General features: G+C 45.3%; 1 protein-coding gene across 3 annotated transcripts in view; it reads left to right on the plus strand.

Moving 5' to 3' along the window:
* Nucleotides 1-25,806, plus strand: part of ppil2 (peptidylprolyl isomerase (cyclophilin)-like 2) — a 593,707-nt gene that overhangs the window by 211,762 nt on the left and 356,139 nt on the right. For all 3 annotated transcript variants that reach the window (XM_072498280.1, XM_072498289.1, XM_072498297.1), the window contains one exon: nucleotides 648-808. In XM_072498280.1, the coding sequence (XP_072354381.1) occupies nucleotides 648-808 (161 nt within the window). The remainder of the gene's footprint in view (nucleotides 1-647; nucleotides 809-25,806) is intronic.

Here is a 25,806-nt window from a genome sequence, read left to right on the forward strand (position 1 = left end):
TACTGTATAGTATGTATAGGTCGTTGCTACAGATAATTATATATTGGACTGTTAAATTATATTTTTGGAGAGTGTTACTTGTGACAAGGCAGTTGCCAATTAGGGCTAGTTTTCATTTTTGTTATTTATTATTTATTCATTTTTTGTTTATAAAATAGGTCATTGTTATTTGTGTTGTTATAATATTGTGTAAAGGATGCACAATGTACTGTGTTGGTTGACCAAAAATTTTCAATAAAATATTTAATAAAAAAAAAAAATTTAAAAGCTGGTCACAGTCGTCAGTCTCAATTGAAAAGCCAGTTGTGGTCGTTGGGCGCTTTTCCCGCGATTGGGAACGCCAAAACCGATCGCTCTGCAACCCTTCTGACACCCGTCTGCGACTCCACCCGCAGGGCATGACCCACAATTTGAAAAACCCTGTTTAGGCAACAACCTCATACCACCTCGCAGCTGATTGAAAAGGAGAGATACTTTGTGCTTGTCTATATTAATCAAGTAAATGTGGAATTAAGCAAAATAACTTTAATGCACTGCACTTTCACTTTTGCACTTCATACTTTGAATGCTTGTAATTTCTGTGCTTTACACAAGATTGATGCTTGTTTCCTTAAAGATTTCCTGCATTATACCTGATTATTTTCCAGATGAGGAGAAAGCAAAATCAGACCCATCGTACTATCTGAAAACCACCAGTCTGGAACTGAGGGAGACCTTGAGTGAACTGTACAGAGACTATAAGGGAAGTGAAATACTGGCAACTATCATGAAAGAACCAGAAAAGAAAAACGTGGATAAAATAAATGCGGTGAGTTCAAATACCCATGAATAAATTAAGGTTTTAATTCTGCCACCACGTTAAATGAGATAATCAACATTTTGTTTGCTTTTTGTGGATCCTGAGGAGAATTTCAATGAATTTGCACCGCACTGGGAAGTCCTGAGGAACATAGAGACCTTGGTGTGTTTGTAAATAGATCTCTGAAGGCAGAAGGGCAGGTTAATAGGGTGGTGAAAAAGGCATATGGTACACTTACCTTTATCAATCGCGGCATAAATTACAAAAGCAAGGAAGTCATGTTGGAGCTATATAGAACATTGGTGAGGCCACAGCTGGAGTACTATGCTGTTCTGTTCGCCACATTATGGGAAGAATGTGATTGCAGTGGAGCATTTCACCAGGATGTTGCCTGGGATAGAACATTTAAATTGTGAAGAGAGGTTGGATAGGCTTGGGTTGTTTTCGCTGGAACAGAGAAGACTGAGGAGTGACATGATTGAAGTGTACAAGATTGAGGGGCATGGACAGGGTGGTTAGAGAGCAGCTGTTCCCATTAGTTGAAGGGTCGGTTACGAGGGGACACATGTTCAAGGTGAGGGGTGGGAGGTTCAGGGGGGTTTGAGGAAAAGCCTTTTTACCCAGAGGGTGATGATGGTCTGGAACGCACAGCCTGGGAGGGTGGTAGAGGCGGGTTGCCTCACATTCGTTAAAATGTACCTGGATGAGCACTTGACACGTCTTAACATTTGAGGCTATGGGCAAAGTGCTGGCAAATGGGATTGGGTTTGGCAGATCAGGTATCTTTCATGCAGCGGTGCAGATCAATGGGCTGAAGAGCCTTTTCTGCACTGCATTATTCTGTGATTGTGTTACTGTTGAGGGAGAACTTGAATTGACAAATGTAGTTAAAGTTTTAATGATTTAGTCTAATTAAATAGAAAATAATGGATCTCTCAATGTCACTTAAAGATTTTAGCTGACTTCCATTTCAATTATTTAAAATTAATGGATTAGACAATCAACTTAAGTGGTTCATGTCAAAGATACTGAAAGCAAAATTCTGTATTTTGATTTTTTAAAAATGTATTTTATTCCAAACGTATTCAAACAGTTACAAAACGTGAACAGTCCGAGGGCAGCACAGTGGCGCAATGGGTTAGCACTGGCCTCACGGCGCCGAGGTCCCAGGTTCGATCCCGGCTCTGGGTCACTGTCCGTGTGGAGTTTGCACATTCTCCCCGTGTTTGCTGGGTTTCGCCTCCACAACCCAAAAATGTGCAGAGTAGGTGGATTGGCCACGCTAAATTGCCCCTTAATTGGAAAAAATGAATTGGGTACTCTAAATTAAAAAAAAAAAAACATGAACAGTCCGGGGAACAAGCCCCCATCTCAAAATTCTACAGTTTGTGCAGGTTTTTTCCCATTTTCACCTCCGCCCCCTGTGGGATGAACAGCTCCTCAAACATGGCCATGGACAGCCCCCACCTTGCCAAGAAGCCCTCTGTTGAACCCTCAGTCCATATTTGATCTTTTCCAACGGAGAAAATCATACAAGTCTCCTAACCAGGCCGCCACCCCCGGCGGCATTGCCAACCACCATTCCTTTTTAAAAAATATTTTGTCTCTAATAAATTTAGAGTACCCAATTCAATTTTTCCAATTAAGAGGCAATTTAGCGTGGCCAATCCATCTACCCTGCACATCTTTCTGGGCTGTGAGGGCGAAACCCAAGCAAACACGGGGAGAATGTGCAAACTACACACGGACAGTGACCCAAAGCCGGGATCGAACCTGGGACCTCGGCGCCGTGAGGCAGCAGTGCTAACCACTGTGCCATCATGCTGCCCATACCAACCGCCATTCCAATAAGATCTTTCGCCGGGCAACCGGAGAGACGAAGGCCACGATTATGACCTTCCTCCCCTCCAACAGCCCTGATATCCCAAATATTGCCACCAATGGGTCTGGCCCGACCTCTTCCCCCACAATCTTTGTTAGTACTGCCAGCACTCCCACCCAATATCTCTCCAACTTCTCACAGGCCCCAGAACATATGTGCATGGTTTGCTGGTCCCGCCCACACTTCTCGCACTCGTCTGCCACTCCCTGGAAGAACCGACTCATTCTCACCCGAGTCATATGCACCCTGTGTTCCACATTGAATTGTGTCAGGCTCATCCTCGCACACGAGGAGGTTGTGTTTGCTCTGTGTAGCGCCTCACTCCACACACTCCAATTTATATTCCCTCCCAGCTCCCCCTCCCACTTCTCATTATTCTTCGCCACCTACTCAAGTCCCTGTTCTCCCAGCCATCCTTCTATGTCTCCGATCCTGCCCTCTCCTTCCACATCCGGGGGCAGCAACCGCTCCAGTCGGGCATACTTCGGCAGCTTGGGGAAATCTTTCCAGATCTTCCACGCAAAGTCCTTTACCTGTAAATATCTAAACTCGCTTCCTCTTGGGAGCTCTACCCTCTCCTTCAGTTCCTCCATACTGGCAAACCCCTCTTTCAGATATAAATGCCTCGCGCTAATACCAATATCCCCTCAATCCTAAGTGCCTCCTTAGCCAGTTCTATACTTTCACCGTAGGCTGCACAACTGGGCTCTCTGTATCTCCTTGGCGGCAGTGGCAATGCTGCCATCATCATAGCCCTCAGGCTAGACCCCCCCCCCCAAGATTCTGTTTTTGATATTTAAATACTGCTTTCAAGTGACTATATACTGTAAAGTTTATGTCAAAGCTGTTACTTTAAGGCAGGTTGTTGAGCAAGTTTTCGGTCTTTTGAATAATCCGTTCATTTTAGGTTGAGCATCGATGCTTGTGATAATTTAAAGTCTTTTTAAATTTGCTGCATGTTTGGAGACCCTTGACACTGGCGTGTGATATAGCTTATTAAATTGACACAGGTAAAAGTTCAACAGTTGGAAGTCTGAAATAAAATCGAAAATTGTTGGGAATATACAGCACCTGCAATATAAAAGAAAGTTCTGACCAAGTTGTCCAAAGGTTTCTCTTTACATCTGCAGCCAGACCTGCTATGTATATCTGGTGTTTTCTTTTGTTATATTTTATTAAAATATCAAATTCCAGCACAATATATCTCAGACAGCCTTTGTGATTGATTACTCAAAGTGTCAACTGCAACCTCTGGTACTAAACAGAGAATATTGTATGGGTAGCAGTGGAATGCAGAAATTGTGATTTTCTTGCCACATCTTTGAATCACAGAATCATACAGCACTGAAGAGGCCCTTAGGCCCATTGAGTCTGCACCGATGCATGAAAAAACCCTGATCTGCCTATGTAATCCTATTTGCCAGCACTTGGCCCATAGTTTATGATGTGCCAAGTGCTCATCCAGGTACGTTTTTAAAGGATGTGAGGCAACTCGCCTCTACCACCCTCCTAGGCAGTGCGACAGATCGTCACTACCCACTGGGTGAAAAAGCTTTTCGTCAAATCTCCTCTAAATCTCCTGCCGGTGACCTTGAACTTGTGTCCCCTCGTAACTGACTCTTCAACCAAGGGCAACAGCTGTTCCCTATCCACCCTATCCATGCCCCTCATAATCTTGGACACCTCGACTAGGTCACCCCTCAATCTTGTTGCTCCAACAGCCCAAGCCTATCCAACCTCTCTTCATAACTTGAATGTCTATCCCAGGCAACACCCTGGTGAATCGCCTTTGCACCCCCTTCAGTACAATTACATCCTTCCTATAATGTGGCGAACAAAATTGGACACATTACTCCAGCTGTGGCCTCATCAAAGTTCTATACAATCCAACATGACCGCCCTGCTTTTGTAACCTATGCTTTGATTGATAAAGGCAAGTGTAAATATATATTTTATATATATATATATATAGATAGAGCAGGTCTGCTTTGTTTTACTAAAATCTGCTCTCCCCAAATCTACAACCGTTTATTGCAACTTGTCCATTTCTTTGTCCCATACAAACTTAAATTGTATCATGTGGTCGTCATCACCAAAATGCTCCTCTGTCTGGCTTCATTCTCCAGAATTGGGTGCAATATTGCACCGTCCCTTGTTGGATCCTCTACATATTGAGTTAAAAGGTTCTACTATATACATTTTAAGAACTCTACTTCATCTAAGCCCTTAACACAGTGACTATCCTAATTAATGTTGGGAAAGTTGAAATCACCTAATATAATTACCCTATTATTACTTTTGCTCTGGTATTGAGTTTATCAATAATTAAATTAATTCCATCTTACAGTTACCTGCTGAGTGCTTTTATTATATGTGTATTAAGTGCAGAACCAGTCACATAATTCCTTTTATTTTCCAATCCAGTAATACAATCCCCCTGATAAGCCTTCTGTTGATGTAGCATCAGCACTACTGTGCTGCATGTCAGCTACATAATGTTAAAAGTGAGAAACATAAAAATAAAACCATGTATGACGGGGATTACTTTTCCAGTCAGTATTTATGTTTGAAATACATAAATCGTGAGAAGGAAAATGGATCATCTCTCACCATTCGTGAGTTAGTACGAGTATGTATGGTCCATTTACAATCTGTTTAAAGTAGTCACTTTAAGCTATACGTCAGTGGTAATGGTTATTCGTAAAGTGATTAAGAGCAATTGAAACAGATCTTTGGGAATTTCTGGATATTAGCGATATGGAGATGAGGAATCTGATGTTCATGCTTGTTGTTTCCTTTTGTTAATACATTGTAGATTAGTGTTGTGATAAAGACAGACTGCTGAGAAGGACTGATATGGTGCTCCCTTTTCACCCTGTTCCAAAATGTAGCTATTAAAGTTTATCCACATTAATTTCTAAGTGCAGTTCCTTCACCTGTCTACTTAGGTTGTTCAGTTCATCATGAGCACCATGAATCTCCCCGATGGAGTTCACCTGACAGCACTGGGTTGGTATCAGGAGATTTGGTATTCCCCAAATTGTTCTAAAATATTGAGCCAAAAACAGTCCTGTGGAAATCTACTACTCACTACATAAAGATATTCCAATGATCCTCAGTATCTGCTTTTTGCTGCAAGACCAACTTTCAGTCTAGCAAGTGTTGGGGTCCTCTGAAATGAAAACAAAAATCCAACGCTATGTTCAAAACTCTTTTTGTTGCTATTTTTTAAAATGGATTTTCTGCTAAACTGAAAATGACAGTTGCTACAACTCATTTGACACCGGGTTGGACTTTTACCATAGAATACAATAGAATCCCCCACAATGCAGAAGGAGGCCATTTGGCCCATCGAGTCTCCACCAACCCTCTGAAAGAGCACCCTACCTAGGCCTACTTGTCGTCCTATCCCCGTAACTCCACGTTATATGCACATCTTTGGACTGAGAGAGGAAACCAAAGCACCCGGAGGAAATCCACATATATGTGGAGAACGTGCAAACACCACTCAGACAATCACCCAAGTCTGGAATTGGACCTGGGTCATTGGTGCTGTGAAGCAGCAATGTTAACCAATGTCATTGTGCCATTCTGGGAGCTACCACCAGTTACAGAACAAAATTCTTCAATCGTCCTGTGAAATCTGACACCTCTTTGTACAGACCCCTTATAATCAATGAAAGCAGAGGAAGTGCAGTTAACCGGAACAATCACAAAAGAGAGAGATCAAAACTTATTACGCTGTAAGAGATGCTGTCTCCATAATGGATTATGTCACATAACCCAAGCCTATTGGATAGTTTTTGCATTACACCTTTAGCCTCACAAGCAGTCTGCTGTTTGTAACATCCAACTGGCGAGCCACCAAGACGAACCCCTCTAGCCTGCTCCTCAAGCCTGTTTCTGCAGCAAGATTGCCTACCATCACCTGCAGAACTGACCCAGTCTCTGTACCTACTTCGTCTTATAGTATCAGCACCAACTGTAAAGCGAATTCTGTAACTCCAAATTTCAGCCAGCTGAACTCTAACTTCTACGAATACCATTTTGGATACTTTTATTTGGGGGGGGGGGGGGGGGGTGGCCTATCGGGAAAACAGCAGCAACAGCCAGAGCAGTGGCACCTCGGCTGGCTCTGTTGTTAAGCAGGGAGGGACAAAGTGCAGAAGAGCAATAGTTATAGGGTACTTTATCGTCAGGGGCACAGATAGGTCCTTCCTGGATGATACGTTGCCTCCCTGGTTCCAGAGCCCAGGATGTCTCTGAACGGGCATTGGGCATTCTGAAGGGAGAGGGTGAACAGCCAGAGGTTGCGGTACATATTGGTACTAACGACATAGGCAGGAAGAGTGACAAGGTCCTGTAGCAGGAGTTCAGGGGGTTAGTTAGAAAGTTTAAAAACAGGATCTCTTGGGCAGCAAAGCGGCGCAGTGAATAGCACTGTTGCCTCACAGCACTGAGGACCCGGGTTCGATCCCAGCCCCGGGTCACTGTCTGTGTGGAGTTTGCACATCTCCCCGTGTCTGCATGGGTCTCACCCCCACAATGTTTGCACTGTGCTGAATTTGGGTGCATTTGAGTGCTATAGTGAGAGTTTGGTGACGGAGGGATATTAAGGGTTCATTTTCATCTAAAGTCTAGTCTTTCTTTTATTTAGTTAATTATCTATAAAGTTGCTGTTTGGTTTAGAAGAAGGTGAATTTTCAATCGGCTTTAATCAAAGGTTCTACTTCTAGCTACTTGCAGCTGGAGCTTGTTAATTAGTTAATTGGATTAGGCCAGTTTCCGAGGCTAGAGTCAGTATAAAGGTAAGCCAGCTACAGTGCAAACTTTGTTTGCACTGAGTGCTGAATTTAGGTGCGTTTGAGTGCTAGAGTGAGAGTTTGGTGACTGAGGGAGTTAGGTGAGGAGGGAGCAAGGTGCTCCTTTCATTTTGTTTCCCACTCTTCCTCAAAGAGCGTGAAAGGAGCCAGGGGTTTACAGAGAGTGCAGCAGACTGGGAGCAGAGTCGGAGGGCGGAGTTCCAGTTGATTCACGGGGCAGCTATATTCTGTAAGGTAAGAGGGGATGGAGGCTAGGGCAGTTGCATGCTCCTCCTATAGGATGTGGGTGGTGAGGGATACCACCGGTGTCCCCGCTGACTATACCTGCGGGAAGTGCACCCAATTCCAGCTCCTCAGAGACCATGTTAGGGAGCTGGAGCTGGATGAACTTCAGATCATCCGGGAGGCAGAGTGGGTAATAGAGAAGAGTTACAGGGAGGTAGCCACACCCAAGGTACAGGACAAGAGTAGCTGGTTTACAGTCAGGGGAAAGAAAACCAACGGGCAGACAGTGCAGGGATCCCTCGTGGCCGTTCCCCTTCAAAACCAATATACTGTTTTGGATGCTGTTGGGGGGGTGCCCTACCGGGGAAGGCCCCAGTGGCCAGGTCTCTGGCACTGAGTATGGCTCTGTGGCTCAGAAGGGAAGGGGGGAGAATAGAAAAGCAATAGTGATAGGAGACTCAAATGGTTAGGGAAATAGAGAGGAGATTCTGTGATCACGAGCGAGACTCCCGGAGGGTCTGGTTGCCTCCCAGGTGCCAGGGCCAGGCATGTTTTGGATCTAGCCTACAGGATTCTTAAGGGGGAGAGTGAGCAACCAGAAGTCGTGGTGCACATAGGCTCCAACGACATAGCTAAGAAAAGAGATGAGGATCTAAAAAGTGATTTTAGGGAGTTAGGTTGGAAGCTAAAGAGCAGGACAAGCAGAGTTGTGATCTCAGGATTGCTACCGGTGCCACGTGCAAGTGAGCCAAGGAACAGAGAGCGAGTGCAGCTGAACACGTGGCTACAGGGCTGGTGCAGGAGGGAAGGCTTCAGATATGTGGATCATTGGGATATCTTCTGGGGACGGTGGGACCTGCTCATGAAGGACGGATTGCACCTAAACTGGAGGGGCACCAATATCCTGGGTGGGAGGTTTGCTCGAGCTCTTTGGAAGGGTTTAAACTAGTTTGGCAGGGGGATAGGAATCAGAGCTATGGATCAGATGATAGGGTAGCTGTTGAACAGGCAGAAATAGGGTGCAGCAAGTCTGTGAAGAAGGATAGACAGTTGATAGGGCAAAGTTGCACTCAGTGGAATGGGTTAAAGTGTGTCTGTTTCAATGCAACGAATGTCAGGAATAAGGGAGATGAACTTAGAGCATGGGTCAGTACTTGGAACTACGATGTTGTGGCCATTACGGAGACATGGATTTCACAGGGGCAGGAATGGTTGTTAGATGTTCCGGGACTTGGATGTTTTCAGAAGAATAGGGAGGGAGGTAAAAGAGGAGGGGGAGTGGTACTGTTAATTAGTGAGTGCACCACAGCTGCAGAAAAGGAGGTAGTTGAGGAGGGTTTATCTACTGAGTCAGTATGGGTGGAAGTCAGAAACAAGAAAGGAGCAGTCACTTTATTGGGAGTTTTCTATAGACCCCCAATAGCAGCAGAGAGATAGAGGAACAGATTGGCGGCAGATCTTGGAAAAGTGCAGAAGTAACGGAGTTGTTGTCATGGGTGACTTCGACTTCCCTAATATTGACTGGAACCTCCTTAGTGCAAATGGTTTGGATGGAGCAGATTTTGTCAGGTGTGTACAGGAAGGATTCCTGACTCAATATGTAGATAGGCCGACTAGGGGGGAGGCCATATTGGACTTGGTGCTCGGCAACAAATCAGGTCAGGTATCAGATGTCTCGGTGGGAGAGCATTTCGGTGACAGTGACCACAACTCCTTGACCTTTACCCATAGTCATGGAGAGGGATAGGAACACGCAGTATGGGAAGGTATTTAATTGAGGGAGGGGAAATTATACTGCTATTAGTCAGGAGCTGAGGAGCATAAAGTGGGAACAATTGTTCTTGGGGAAATGCACAACAGTAATGCGGGGATTGTTTAAGGAGCACTTGCTGCGAGTGCTGAATTGTTTTGTCCCACTGAGACGAGGAAGGAATGGTAAGGTGAAGGAGCCTTGGATGACAAGAGAAGTGGAGCTTCTAGTCAAGGGGAAGAAGGAAGCTTAGGTAAGGTTGAGGAAGCAAGGATCTGACTCGGCTCTAGAGGGTTACAAGGTAGCCAGGAAGGAACTCAAAAATGGACTGAGGAGAGCAAGAAGGGGACATGAAAAAGCCCTGGGGGGAAGGATGAGGGAAAACCTCAAGGCGTTCTGCACTTATGTGAGAAATAAGAGGATGATCAGAGTGAGAGTAGGGCCAATCAGGGATAGTGGAGGGAACTTGTGCCTAGAGTCTGAAGAGATGGGGGAGGCCCTAAATGAATACTTTGCTTAAGTATTTACTAGAGAGAGGGACTTTGTTGCTGATGAGAACAGTGTGAACCAGGTTAATGGACTCAAACAGGTTGATATTAAGAAGGAGGATGTGCTGGAAATTTTGAAAAGCATCAGGATAGATAAGTCCCCTGGGCCTGACGGGATATACCCAAGGTTACGACGGGAAGCGAGGTAGGAGATTGCTGCACCATTGGCGATGACCTTTGCGTCCTCACTCTCCACGGGAGTAGTACCGGATGATTGGAGCGAGGTGAATGTTGTTCCCCTATTCAGGAAAGGGAATAGGGAAGTCCCTGGGAATTACAGACCCATCAGTCTTACGTCTGAGCAAAATATTTAAAGGATTCTGAAAGATAGGATTTATGATTATTTAGAAAAACATAGTTTGATTAAAGATAGTCAGCATGGCTTTGTGAGGGGCAGGTCATGCCTCACAAGCCTCATTGAATTCTTTGAGGATGTGACGAAACACATTGATGAAGGTCGGGCAGTGGATGTGGCGTATATGGATTTCAGTAAGGCATTTGATAAGGTTCCCCATGGTAAGCTCATTCAGAAAGTTAGGGGCATGGGATACAGGGAAATTTGGCTGTCTGGATACAGAATTGGCTGGCCGAAAGAAGACAGCGAGTGGTAGTGGATGGAAAGTATTCCGCCTGGAGGTCTGTGACCAGTGGTGTCCCGCAAGGATCTCTTCTGGGACCTCTGCTCTTTGTGGTTTTTATAAATGACTTGGATGAGGAAGTGGAAGAGTGGGTTAGTAAGTTTGCCGATGACACGAAGGTTGGTGGAGTTGTAGATAGTGTTGAGGATTGTTGCAGGTTACGACAGGACATTGACAGGATGCAGAGCTGGGCTGAGAAGTGGCAGATGGCGTTCAACCTTGATAAATGTGAAGTGATTCATTTTAGAAGGTCGAATTTGAATGCTGAATACAGGGTTAAAGGCAGGATTCTTGGAAGTGTGGAGGAACAGAGGGATCTTGGGGTCCATGTAACTGTAAGAGGGACTGGGAAAAAGCAGTCAGTGCAGGGATCCCCTGCGGTCGTTCCCCTGAGAAGTACACCACTTTGGATTCTTGTGGGGGGGGGGGACTTACCAGGGGTAAGCCATGGGGTACGGGCCTCTGGCACGGAGTCTGTCCCTGTTGCTCAGAAGGGAAGGGGGGAGAGGAGCAGAGCATTAGTAATTGGGGACTCTATAGTCAGGGGCACAGATAGGAGATTTTGTGGGAGCGTGAGAGACTCATGTTTGGTATGTTGCCTCCCAGGTGCAAGGGTACGTGATGTCTCGGATCGTGTTTTCCGGGTCCTTAGGGGGGAGGGGGAGCAGCTCCAAGTCGTGGTCCACATTGGCACTAACGACATAGGTAGGAAAGGGGACAAGGATGTCAGGCAGGCTTTCAGGGAGCTAGGATGGAAGCTCAGAACTAGAACAAACAGAGTTGTTATCTCTGGGTTGTTGCCCGTGCCACGTGATAGTGAGATGAGGAATAGGGAGAGAGAGCATTTAAACACGTGGCTACAGGGATGGTGCAGGCGGGAGGGATTCAGATTTCTGGATAACTGGGGCTCTTTCTGGGGAAGGTGGGACCTCTACAGACAGGATGGTCTACATCTGAACCTGAGGGGCACAAATATCCTGGGGGGGAGATTTGTTAGTGCTCTTTGGGGGGGTTTAAACTAATGCAGCAGGGGCATGGGAACCTGGATTGTAGTTTTAGGGTAAGGGAGAATGAGAGTATAGAGGTCAGGAGCACAGATTTGACGTCGCAGGAGGGGGCCAGTGTTCAGGTAGGTGGTTTGAAGTGTGTCTACTTCAATGCCAGGCATATACGAAACAAGGTAGGGAAACTGGCAGCATGGGTTGGTACCTGGGACTTCGATGTCGTGGCCATTTCGGAGACATGGATAGAGCAGGGACAGGAATGGATGTTGCAGGTTCCGGGGTTTAGGTGTTTTAGTAAGCTCAGAGAAGGAGGCAAAAGAGGGGGAGGTGTGGCGCTGCTAGTCAAGAGCAGTATTACGGTGGCGGAGAGGATGCTAGATGGGGACTCTTCTTCCGAGGTAGTATGGGCTGAAGTTAGAAACAGGAAAGGAGAGGTCACCCCGTTGGGAGTTCTTTATAGGCCTCCTAATAGTTCTAGGGATGTAGAGGAAAGGATGGCGAAGATGATTCTGGATAAGAGTGAAAGTAACAGGGTAGTTATTATGGGAGACTTTAACTTTCCAAATATTGACTGGAAAAGATATAGTTCGAGTACAATAGATGGGTCGTTTTTTGTACAGTGTGTGCAGGAGGGTTTCCTGAAACAATATGTTGACAGGCCGACAAGAGGCGAGGCCACGTTGGATTTGGTTTTGGGTAATGAACCAGGCCAGGTGTTGGATTTGGAGGTAGGAGAGCACTTTGGGGACAGTGACCACAATTCGGTGACGCTTACGTTAATGATGGAAAGGGATAAGTATACACCGCAGGGCAAGAGTTATAGCTGGGGGAAGGGCAATTATGATGCCATTAGACGTGACTTGGGGGGGATAAGGTGGAGAAGTAGGCTGCAAGTGTTGGGCACACTGGATAAGTGGGGCTTGTTCAAGGATCAGCTACTGCGTGTTCTTGATAAGTATGTACCGGTCAGGCAGGGAGGAAGGCGTCGAGTGAGGGAACCGTGGTTTACCAAGGAAGTGGAATCTCTTGTTAAGAGGAAGAAGGAGGCCTATGTGAAGATGAGGTGTGAAGTTTCAGTTCGGGCGATGGATAGTTACAAGGTAGCGAGGAAGGATCTAAAGAGAGAGCTAAGACGAGCAAGGAGGGGACATGAGAAGTATTTGGCAGGAAGGATCAAGGAAAACCCAAAAGCTTTCTATAGGTATGTCAGGAATAAGCGAATGACTAGGGAAAGAGTAGGGCCAGTCAAGGATAGGGATGGGAAATTGTGTGTGGAGTCTGAAGAGATAGGCGAGATACTAAATGAATATTTTTCGTCAGTATTCACTCAGGAAAAAGATAATGTTGTGGAGGAGAATGCTGAGCCGCAGGCTAATAGAATAGATGGCATTGAGGTGCGTAGGGAAGAGGTGTTGGCAATTCTGGACAGGCTGAAAATAGATAAGTCCCCGGGACCTGATGGGATTTATCCTAGGATTCTCTGGGAGGCCAGGGAAGAGATTGCTGGACCTTTGGCTTTGATTTTTATGTCATCATTGGCTACAGGAATAGTCCCAGAGGACTGGAGGACAGAAAATGTGGTCCCTTTGTTCAAAAAGGGGAGCAGAGACAACCCTGGCAACTATAGACCGGTGAGCCTCACGTCTGTAGTGGGTAAAGTCTTGGAGGGGATTATAAGAGACAAGATTTATAATCATCTAGATAGGAATAATATGATCAGGGATAGTCAGCATGGCTTTGTGAAGGGTAGGTCATGCCTCACAAACCTTATTGAGTTCTTTGAGAAGGTGACTGAACAGGTAGATGAGGGTAGAGCAGTTGATGTGGTGTATATGGATTTCAGCAAAGCGTTTGATAAGGTTCCCCACGGTAGGCTATTGCAGAAAATACGGAGGCTGGGGATTGAGGGTGATTTAGAGATGTGGATCAGAAATTGGCTAGCTGAAAGAAGACAGAGGGTGGTGGTTGATGGGAAATGTTCAGAATGGAGTACAGTCACAAGTGGAGTACCACAAGGATCTGATCTGGGGCCGTTGCTGTTTGTCATTTTTATCAATGACCTAGAGGAAGGCGCAGAAGGGTGGGTGAGTAAATTTGCAGACGATACTAAAGTCGGTGGTGTTGTCGATAGTGTGGAAGGATGTAGCAGGTTACAGAGGGATATAGATAAGCTGCAGAGCTGGGCTGAGAGGTGGCAAATGGAGTTTAATGTAGAGAAGTGTGAGGTGATTCACTTTGGACGGATTAACAGGAATGCGGAATATTTGGCTAATGGTAAAGTTCTTGAAAGTGTGGATGAGCAGAGGGATCTAGGTGTCCATGTACATAGATCCCTGAAAGTTGCCACCCAGGTTGATAGGGTTGTGAAGAAGGCCTATGGAGTGTTGGCCTTTATTGGTAGAGGGATTGAGTTCCGGAGTCAGGAGGTCATGTTGCAGCTGTACAGAACTCTGGTTCGGCCGCATTTGGAGTATTGCGTACAGTCCTGGTCACCACATTATAGGAAGGACGTGGAGGCTTTGGAGCGGGTGCAGAGGAGATTTACCAGGATGTTGCCTGGTATGGAGGGAAAATCTTATGAGGAAAGGCTGATGGACTTGAGGTTGTTTTCGTTGGAGAGAAGAAGGTTAAGAGGAGGCATACAAAATGATCAGGGGGTTAGATAGGGTGGACAGTGAGAGCCTTCTCCCGCGGATGGAAATGGCTGGCACGAGGGGACATAACTTTAAACTGAGGGGTAATAGATATAGGACAGAGGTCAGAGGTAGGTACTTTACGCAAAGAGTAGTGAGGCCGTGGAATGCCCTACCTGCTACAGTAGTGAACTCGCCAACATTGAGGGCATTTAAAAGTTTATTGGATAAACATATGGATGATAATGGCATAGTGTAGGTTAGATGGCTTTTGTTTCGGTGCAACATCGTGGGCCGAAGGGCCTGTACTGCGCTGTATTGTTCTATGTTCTATGTACATAGATCCCTCAAAGTTGCCACCCAGGTTGATAGGATTGTTAAGAAGGCGTATGGTGTGTTGGCTTTCATTAACTGGGGGATTGAATTTAAGAGCCGCGAGGTTTTGCTGCAGCCTTTTAAAACTCTAGTTAGACCACACTTGGAATAGTGTGTCCAGTTCTAGTCGCCTCATTATAGGAAGGATGTGGATGCTTTGGAGAGGGTACAGAGGAGATTTACCAGGGTGCTGCCTGGACTGGAGGGCATGTCTTATGACGAAAGGTTGAGGAAGCTAGGGCTTTTCTCACTGGAGCGAAGAAGGCAGAGAGGTAACTTGATAGAGGTGTACAAGGTGATGAGAGGCATGGATAGAGTGGATAGCCAGAGTCTTTTCCCCAGGGTGGAAATTGCTGTCACGAGGGGACATAATTTTAAGGTGATTGGAGGAAGGTATAGGGGAGATGTCAGATGTAGGTTCTTTACACAGAGAGTGGTGGGTGTGTGGAATGCATTGCCAGCAGAGGTGGTGGAGTCAGAGTCATTCGGGACATTTAAGCGACTCTTAGACAGGCACATGGACAGCAGTAAATTGAAGGGGTGTAGGTTAGGTTGATCTTAGATTAGGATAAATGGTCGGCACAACATCGTGGGCTGAAGGGCCTGTACTGTGCTGTACTGTTCTATGTTCTATAACCCAAAGATGTGCCGGGTAGGTGGATTTGCCATGCTAAATTGTCCCTTAATTGGGGAAAAAAAAGAATTGGGTACTCGACATTTAAAAAAAAATTAGGACCTCTACGGGTGTAATCTCAGGATTACTCCCTGTGCCACGTGCCAGTGAGGCTAGAAATATGAAGAGAGTACAGCTAAGCTCGTGCCTAAACAACTTGTGTAGAAGGGAGGGTTTCAGATATCTGGACCTCTCGTTGGGATCTCTTCCAGAGCAGGTGGGACCTGTACAAGAAGGACGGGTTGCATCTAAGCTGGAGGGGCATAAATATCCTGGCTGCGAGGTTTGCTCGTGTCACGCGGGAAGGTTTAAACTAGTGTGGCAGGGGAGTGGGAGCTGGAGCAATAGATCAGAAGGAGAGGGGGAACTAGAGAATAGGGCCAGTAAGACTCAGGAAGAGCAGGCAGGGAGATGTTGCTAAATACAGCAGAACTGGTGGTCTGAAGTGTATTTGTTTCAATGCGCGTATAACAGGTGAAGCAGATGAACTTAGAGATTGGATTAGTACTTGGAACTATGTTGTTGCCATTACAGAGACTTGGTTGAAGGAGGGACAGCTAAATGTTCCAGGATTTAAGTGTTTCTGGCGGGATAGAGGGGGATGTAAAAGGGGTGGGAGAGTTGCATTACTGGTTAAGGAAAATATCGCAGCTGTACTGTGGGAGGACACCTCAGAAGCTCATGCAGCGAGGCAATTAGGGTCGAATTCATGAACAGGAAGGAACAGTCACATTGTTGAGGGTTTAATGTAGGCCTCCCAACAGCTAGTGGGAGATAGAGGAGCAGCTATGTAGGCCAATTTTGGAAAGGTGTAAAAGCAACAGGGTTGTTGTCATGGGTGATTTTAACTTCCCCTGCATTGACTGGGATGGCAGAGTTTGTAAGCAACATTCAGGAGGGCTTCTTGAAACAAAATGTAGACAGTCCAACTAGGGAAGGGGCCGTACTGGACCTGGTATTGGGGAGTGAGCCCGGCCAGGTGGTCGAAGTTTCAGTAAGGGATCATTTCGGGAACAGTGACCATTATTCAGTAAGTTTCAAGGTACTGTTGGATAACAGTAAGAGTAGTCCTCGGGTGAAAGTGCTAAATTGGGCTAAGGCTAATTATAACAATATTCGGCTGGAACTGATGAATCTAGATTGGGAGCGGATGTTTGAGGGTAAATCAACATCTGGTATGTGGGAGGCTTTCAAATGTCAGTTGATGGGAATTCGTGACTGGCATGTTCCTGTGACGAAGAAGGATAAGCATGACAAGTTTCAGGAACCTTGGATAACGCGGGATGAAGTGAGGCTAGTCCAAAAGAAAAAGGAAACATTTGTAAGGACTAGAAGGCTGGCAAAAGCCGAAGTCCATGAGGAATAGAAGGAAAGTAGGAAGGAACTTGAGCAAAAAGTCAGGAGGGGTAAAAGGGGTAAAAGTAATTGGCAAGCAGGATTAAGGAAAATCCCAAGGCTTTTTATTCATATATAATGAGCAAGAGGGTAGCCAAGGAAAGGGTTGGCCCATTCAAGGACAGTGGCGGGAACCTATTTGTGGAGCCACAGGAAATGGGTGAGGTACTAAGTGAGTATGTTGCATCAGTATTCACCAAAGAGAAGGACTTGGTGGATGATGATTCTGGGGAAGGATGTGCAGATAGTCTGAGTCACATTGAGATCAAAAAGAAGGAAGTGTTGTGAATGTCTTGAAAAATATTAAGGTAGTTAAGTCCCCAGGGCCTGGTAGGATCTACCCCAGAATACTGAGGGAGGGAAGGGAGGAAATTCTGGGACCTTGACAGAAAACTTTGTATCCTGACTGGCCACAGGCGAAGTCCCAGAGCAGAGAGAGCGGCGAGACTTCAATAAAGAGCAGAGAGAGAGGAGGGACTTCAGGAAAGAGCGCGGAGAGAGAGGCGAGACTTCAGTAAAGAGTGCGGAGAGGCGAGACTTCAATAAAGACTGGGGGGAGAGAGGCGAGACTTCAGTAAAGAGCACGGAGAGAGAGGTGAGACTTCAGTAAAGAGCGTGGAGGGAGAGGCGGGACTTCAGTAACGAGCGGAGAGAGAGGCGAGACTTCAATAAAGAGCGGCGAGAGGGGTGAGACTTCAATAAAGAGCGGAGAGAGAGGCGAGACTTCAGTAAAGAGCGCAGAGAGAGAGAGACGAGACTTCAATAAAGAGTGGAGAGAGAGGCGAGACTTCAATAAAGCGCGGCGAGAGGGGTGAGACTTCAATAAAGAGCGGAGAGAGAGGCGAGACTTCAATAAAGGGTGCGGAGAGAGCGAGGCGGTAGTTCAATAAAGAGGGCGGAGAGAGAGGCAGGAATTCAGTAAAGAGCACAGAGAGAGGCGGGAGTTCAGTAAAGAGCTCGTAGAGAGAGAGGCGGGACTTCAATAAAGAGCGTGGAGACGTAAGTAGTTTTTCATTTCATTTTTTTTGTTTTTTGACACTGTAGTTAACCTAAGGTTTAAGACATGGCAGGGGATCCCAGACCTGTGTCCTGCTCCTCGTGTACGGTGTGGGAGTTCAGGCACACGACCACTGATCCTGGCTCCTTCACGTGAAAGAAATGTGTCCAGCTGCAGCTCCTGTTCGACCGCTGGATGGCTCTGGAACTACTGAAATGAAATCAAATGAAAATCGCTTATTGTCACAAGTAGGCTTCAAATGAAGTTACTGTGAAAAGCCCCTAGTCGCCACATTCCGGCGCCTGTTCGGGGAGGCTGGTACGGGAAGAGCGGACAGTTGATGGGAATTCGTGACTGGCATGTTCCTGTGACGAAGAAGGATAAGCATGACAAGTTTCAGGAACCTTGGATAACGCGGGATAAAGTGAGGCTAGTCCAAAAGAAAAAGGAAACAGTTGTAAGGACTAGAAGGCTGGCAAAAGCCGAAGTCCATGAGGAATAGAAGGAAAGTAGGAAGGAACTTGAGCAAAACGTCAGGAGGGGTAAAAGGGGTAAAAGTAATTGGCAAGCAGTGCGGTGGACTCACTTTGGAGTGGATAGCACATTCGCTGAGTTGGCACACTAGGTGAAAATTACTGAGGGAGATAGAAAATGGGTGACCAAAACACAGAGCAATCATCTCCCTGTAAAAGACGTATACCGTTTTGGATATTGTTGAGGGAGATGGTTCACCAGGGAAAGACAGCAGCTGCCAGGTTCATGGCACCGTGGCTGCCTCTGCTGCGCAGGAGGTCAGGAAGAAGAATGGCAGGGCTATAATGATAGGAGACTCAATCGTAAGGGGAATGGGCAGGCGGTTCTGCGAACGCAATCGAGACTCCAGGATGGTATGTTGTCTCCATGGTGCAAGGGTCAAGAATGTCTCGGAGCGGCTGCAGGACACATTCTGAGGAAGGGGGGGGTGGTGGGGGGGGGAGGGTGAACAGCCAGTTGTCGTGGTACATATAGGCACCAACGATATAGGTGAAAAACGGGTTGAGGTCCTACAAGCTGAATTCAGGGAGTTAGGAGTTAAACTAAAAAGTAGGACCTCAAAGGTAGTAATCTCAGGTTTGCTACCAGCGCCACGCGCTTGTCAGAGTAGGAATGTCAGGATAGATAGGATGAATGCGTGGCTCAAGAGATGGTGCAAGAGAGAGGGATGCAAATTCCTGGGGCATTGGAACCGGTTCTGGGGAGGTGGGACCAGTTCAAACTGGATGGTCTGCAGCTGGGAAGGACTGGAACCAATGCGGTGTTTTCTGGTGCTGTTGGGGAAGGTTTAAACGAATGTGGCAGGGGGATGGGAACCAATGCAGGAAGTTGGTGGGAAATAAAACGGGGAAGGCGAAGCAGCAGGTTATTAGATGAAGATATGGGTTCAACGATGAGGAAAATTAGGAGAAAAGTTAAAAGGAAAAATAACTTGGGAGAGGTTACTGATAGAGGAGTTAAGAATCAAAACAGAGGTATAAAAGACAACATATGGGTACTTTACCTGAATGCACGTAGTATTCGGAATAAGGTAAATGAGTTGATGGCGCAAATCATCGTGAATGACTATGATTTAGTTGCCATTACTGAAACATGGTTAAAGGATGGTCACGACTGGGATGTAAATATCCTAGGGTATCAAACTATTCGGAAGGACAGAGTGGATGGTAAAGGAGGTGGCGTAGCTCTGTTATTTAAAGATGACATCCAGGCAGTAGTGAGGGATGACATTGGTGCTATGAAGATAAGGTTGAATCCATTTGGGTGGAAATCAGGAATAGTAAGGCGAAAAAGCCACTGACAGGAGTAGTCTATAGGCCACCAAATAGTAACATTACGGTGGGGCGGGCAGTAAACAAAGAAATAACTGATGCATGTAGAAATGGTACAGCAGTTATCGTGGGGGATTTTAATCTAACTGTCGATTGGTTTAACCAGGTCGGTCAAGGCAGCCTTAAGGAGGAGTTTATAGAATGTATCCGCGATAGTTTCCTAGAACAGGATGTAATGGAACCTACAAGGGAACAAGCAATCCTAGATCTGGTCCTGTGTAATGAGACAGGATTAATTAATGATCTCATAATTAGGGATCCTCTCGGAAGGAGGGATCACAATATGGTGGAATCTAAAATAAAGATGGAGGGTGAGAAGGTAAAATCAAACACTAGTGTTTTGTGCTTAAACAAAGGAGATTACAATGGGATGAGAGAAGAGCTGGCTAAGGTAGACTGGGAGCAAAGACTTTATGGTGAAACAGTTGAGGAACAGTGGAGAACCTACCAAGCGATTTTTCACAGTGCTCAGCAAAAGTTTGTACCAACAAAAAGGAAGGACTGGAGAAACGAGGAAAATCGACCGTGGATATCTAAGGAAATAAGGGAGAGTATCAAATTGAAGGAAGAAGGATACAAAGTGGCAAACATTAGTGGGAGACTAGAGGACTGGGTAATCTTTAGGGGGCAACAGAAAGCTACTAAAAAAGCTATAAAGAAGAGTAAGATAGATTATGAGAGTAAACTTGCTCAGAATATAAAAACAGATAGTAAAAGTTTCTACAAATATACAAAACAAGAAAGAGTGGCTAAGGTAAATATTGGTCCTTTAGAGGATGAGACGGGAGATTTAGTAATGGGAGATGAGGAAATGGCTGAGGAACTGAACAGATTTGGTCTTCACAGTGGAAGACACAAATAACATGCCAGTGACTGATGGAAATGAGCTATGACAGGTGAGGAACTTGAGACAATTAATAATAATAATAATCACTTATTGTCACAAGTGGCTTCAATGAAGTTACTGTGAAAAGCCCCTAGTCGCCAAATTCTGGCGTTTGTTCGGGGAGGCTGGTACGGGAATTGAACTGGCGCTGCTGGCATTGTTCTGCATTACAAGCCAGCTGTTTAGCCCACTTTGCTAAACCAGCCCCATGCTCCTTGTTATCACTAAGGAGGTAGTGATGGGCAAGCTAATGGGGCTAAAGATAGACAAATCTCCTGGACCTGATGGAATGCATCCCAGAGTGCTAAAAGAGATGGCTAGGGAAATTGCAATTGCACTTGTGATAATTTACCAGAATTCACGAGACTCTGGAGTGGTCCTGGTAGATTGGTAAATAGCAAACGTGACACCGTTGTTTAACAAAGGAGGTAAGCAGAAAGCGGGTAATTATAGGCCAGTTGGCTTAACTTCGGTAGTAGGGAAGATACTGGAATCTATCATCAAGGAAGAAATAGCGAGGCAACTGGATGGAAATTGTCCCATTGGACAGACGCAGCATGGGTTCATAAGGGCAGGTCGTGCCTAACTAATTTAGTGGAATTGTTTGAGGACATTACCAGTGCGGTAGATAACGGGGAGCCAATGGATGTGGTATATCTGGATTTCCAGATTGCTTTTGACAAGGTGCCACACAAAGGGTTGCTGCATAAGATAAGGATGCATGGCCTTAAGGGTAAAGTAGTAGCATGGATAGAGGATTGGTTAATTAATAGAAAGCAAAGAGCGGGAATTAATGGGTGTTTCTCTGGTTGGCAATCAGTAGTTAGTGGTGTCCCTGAGGGATCAGTGTTGGGCCCACAATTGTTCACAATTTCTATAGATGATTTGGAGTTGGGGACCAAGTGCAATGTGTCCAGGTTTGCAGACGACACTAAGATGAGTGGTAAAGCAGAAAGCGCAGAGGATACCGGAAGTCTGCAGATGGATTTGGATCGTTTAAGTGAATGGGCTAGGGTCTGGCAGATGGAATATAATGTTGACAAATGTGAGGTTATCCATTTTGGTAGGAATAGCAACAAAAGAGATTATCCAAATGATAAAATATTAAAACATGCTGCTGTGCAGAGAGACCTGGGTGTCCTAATGCATGAGTCGCAAAAAGTTAGGTTACAGGTGCAACAGTTGATTAAGAAGGCAAATGGAGTTTTGTCCTTCATTGCAAGAGGGATGGAGTTCAAGACTATGGAGGTTATGCTGCAACTGTCTATGGTTTTAGTGAGGCCACACCTGGAATATTGTTATCAGTTTTGGTCTCGTTACCTGAGAAAGGATGTATGGCGCTGGAGGGTGTGCAGAGGAGATTCACTAAATTGATCCCAGAGTTGAGGAGGTTGGATTACGAGGAGAGGTTGAGTTGACTGGGACTGTACTCGTTAGAATTTAGAAGGATGCGGGGGGTTCTTATAGAAACATATAAAATTATGAAGGGAATAGATAGGATAGATGCGGGGAGGTTATTTCCACTGGCGGGTGAAAGCAGAACTAGGGGGCATAACCTCAAAATAAGGGGAAGTAGATTTAGGACTGAGCTCAGGAGGAACTTCTTCACCCAAAGGGTTGTGAATCTATGGAATTCCCTGCCCAGTGAAGCGGTTGAGGCTCTTTCATTGAATGGTTTCAAGGTAAAGATAGATAGTTCTTTGAAGAATAAAGGAATAAAGGTTTATGGTGTTCAGGCGGGAAAGTGGAGCTGAGTCCACAAAAGATCAGCCATGATCTCATTGAATGGCGGAGCAGGCTCGTAGGGCCAGATGGCCTACTCCTGCTCCTAGTTCTTATGTCCTTATGGAGCAGAGGTGAGCTCGCAAGATGGATACAGAACTGGCTCGGTCATCGAAGACAGAGGATAGCAGTGGAAGGGTGCTTTTCTGATTGCAGGGCTGTAATTACTGGTGCTCCGCAGGGATCAGTGCGGGGATCTTTGTTGTTGGAGGAAAATGTAACCGGTCTGATTAGCAAGTTTTCGGACAACACAAAGGGTGATGGAATTGCGGTTGTCAATGAGGACTGTCAGAGGATGCCGCAGGGTATAGATCAGTTGGAGACTTGGGCGGAGAGATGGCAGATAGAGTCTAATCCAAATAATGTGAGGTAATGCATTTTGGAAGGTCTAATACAGGGGGAAATACACAGTAAATGGCAGAACCCTTAAGAGTATCGACAGGCAGAGGGATCTGGATATACAGGTCAACAGGTCACTGAAAGTGGCAATGCAGGTGGAGAAGGTCATCAAGAAGGCATAACTTAACTTCATTGGCCGGTATAAAAATTGGCAAGTCAAGCTGCAGCTGCATGGAACCGTAGTTAGGCCACACTTGGAATATAGTGTTCAATTCTGGCTGCCACATTACTAGAAGGTTGTGGAGGCTAAGGAGAGGGTACAGAAGAGGTTTGCCAGGATGTTGCCTGGTATGGATGGCATTAGCTATGAGGAGTGGTTGGATAAACTCAGTTTGTTCTCACTGGAACAACGGAGATTGAGGGATGATCTGATAGAAGTATACAAAATTATGAGGGGCATGGACTGGGTGGATAGTCAGAAGCTTTTTCCCAGAGTGAAAAAGTCAATTACTAAGTTTAAGGGGCGAGGGGCAAAGTTTAGAGGAGGTTGTGAGGGAAGGTTTTTCCAGAGAAAGTAGTAGGTGCCTGGAACTTGCTGCAGTAGGAAGTAGTGGAAGCAGGTATGATAGCGACATTGACGGGGTGTTTTGATAAATACATGTGGGCAGCACGGTAGCACAGTGGGTAGCACTTGCTTCACAGCTCCAGGGTCCCAGGTTCGATTCCCGGCTTGGGTCACTGTCTGTGTGGAGTTTGCACAGTCTCCCTGTGTCTGCGTGGGTTTCCTCCGGGTGCTCCGGTTTCCTCCCACAAGTCCCGAAAGACATAATGTTAGGTGAATTGGATATTTTAATTCTCCCTCTGTACCTGAACAAACGCCGGAATGTGGTGACTAGGGGCTTTTCACAGTAACTTCATTGCAGTGTTAATGTATGTTATAATCTTATTGAAACATACAATATTTTGCAGGGGATTGACAGGATAGACACTGACAGATTGTTTCTGCTGGCTAGGAAATCTAGAGCATGAGGGCAGAGTCTCAGGATCAGGGACAGATCATTTAGGACTGAGATGAAGATAAATTTCTTCATTCAAAGGGTTGTGAATCTTGGGAATTCCCTACCCCAGAGATTTGTGGATGCTCCATTTTTGAGTATATTAAAGGCTGAGATGGACAGATTTTTGGACTCTTATGGAATCAAGGGACATGGGGAGTAGGCGGGAAAGTGGAGTTGAAACCCAAGATCAGCTATGATTGTATTGAATGATCGAACAGGATTAATGGGTCGTATGTTGTTGTAAGTGGACATGCACTGTTTTTTCAACTAGCACAGTGTATTAAAGCAAGGAGTCATAAAAATAAGGTTGAGGACTTGCAGATGTAAATTGCCACATTTGGGGCTGGATTCTCCGCAGGCAGGATGCTCCATTTTGTCGGCAGCCCGGGGGGTTCCCGACGGGAAACCCCATTGACTAGCCGGCAAGACGAAACATATCACTGGCGGGGTGGAACAGAAATGTGGCGCGGCGGGGTTAAGGATCAGCCCATGTTATGATATAGCAGCCATAACAGAAACTGGGCTTAAACATGGAGTTCTGAGATGCAATGCATTCAGGTTCTACTAAGGGATAATATACTCGAAAGTTGAGTGTATGGTTGGAATTAAGGAACAGAAAAAAACCTGTTACGTTTCAGGGTGTTTCCTACGCATTCCAAATAATGATAAGGGAATAAAGGAGCAAATCTGTCTGCACATTCAGAGACATTTAAAGAAAATGGAGCAGTAAGGGGTAGCCACACAAACACATGAGGGAGAAGTGAATAGATAGATACAATGATAGATTTAGATGAGGAAGGTTGGGAGAAGTGTCAAGAGGAACGTTATCACTGGATAGACTGGTTGGGCTAAATGGCCTGTTTCTTTGCTGGGTATCCTATTTAGTCTTGAATAATAGCAGGCATTTTCAATTTGCTTAATATAAATGTAGAAAAACAAAACAAAGGGCACAGAGGGTAAAGAATGCCTAAAATTTCTGCAGGAAAATTTCCTTAATAAATGTAGTTCTAGCCCAATGAGAGATGAAGCAATGCTGGATCCAGTTCTGGGAATGACGTAGGGCAGAGTGTGTTACTCTGGTGAGTAACTTAATTGGAGATAAAGTACTTATGGAATGGGAAAGAATAAAATCAATGATGAAAATACCCAACTAGAAAAGAGCCAATTTCAGTGACTTGTGAAATGATTTGGCACAGGCAGACTGCAAGTAGAGGTTGTCCTGGAAACACTATCTGACCTTGTGGAGTTGGGGCATCCAACGTTATAGAAATGGAGGTTAAAATAAAACCAAGAAATTAGTTTTACAACAGTCAGACATATAATACAACAGAAAACCAGCTGGAATATAGAAATTGCAGAGGAAAATTGAAAAAACACATCAGGGTGACGACAGAAAGGAAGAAGAAATTAGAGAGTAGCTTAAAAGGGAATCTAAAAAACTTCTACAAACATAAAATGCAGAAGGATTATTAAAGAAATCATGCGACTGGTTTGGGATAAAAAAGGAAATCACCTTATGGAGGCGTAGGACATGACTGAGGTACTTTGCAGCTACCGTTGGAGGAGGACAAAGTCAATGTTTCAGTACAGGCAGGGAACTTGAAATATTGGATAGGATAAAAACAGTAGAAAGAAGGGGCTTGATAGATTTGCATCATTAAAAGTTACCAAGTCACCTAGTCCAGACAGGATGCATCCTAGGTTACTCAATGAAACTTTATAGGAAATGGTAGAAACTCTAACCACAATCGTGCTGCACACCACCGATATTCCTTTTAAAATGCACACTTGCTCAGCTGTGTGGCAATCTTAAAAGTGCTGCATATAGCAAAGACAGTTTTAAGGAATATTGGTAGCAGACTTCAGGACATAAGTGAAATAGGCAGATGCCAGCTAAGTTTTAAATGATAAACTTTGGCAAAAACAACATGTAGAGGAGATGTAATTTGAATGGTACATTTCTGAGGTAACTGCAGGAGCAAAGAAACCTGGGGATGCATATTCATAAACTGTTGATGGTGGCAGGGCAAGCAAAAGGCAGTTAAGAAAGCATAAGAGACACTTGGCTTTCTAAATAGAGGCACTGAATACAAAAACAAGGCCATCATGCTAAACTATTACAAATCATTGATTA

The sequence above is a fragment of the Scyliorhinus torazame genome, chromosome 1, assembly GCF_047496885.1.
Source record: "Scyliorhinus torazame isolate Kashiwa2021f chromosome 1, sScyTor2.1, whole genome shotgun sequence".
In the NCBI taxonomy this organism is placed as follows: Eukaryota; Metazoa; Chordata; class Chondrichthyes; order Carcharhiniformes; family Scyliorhinidae; genus Scyliorhinus; species Scyliorhinus torazame.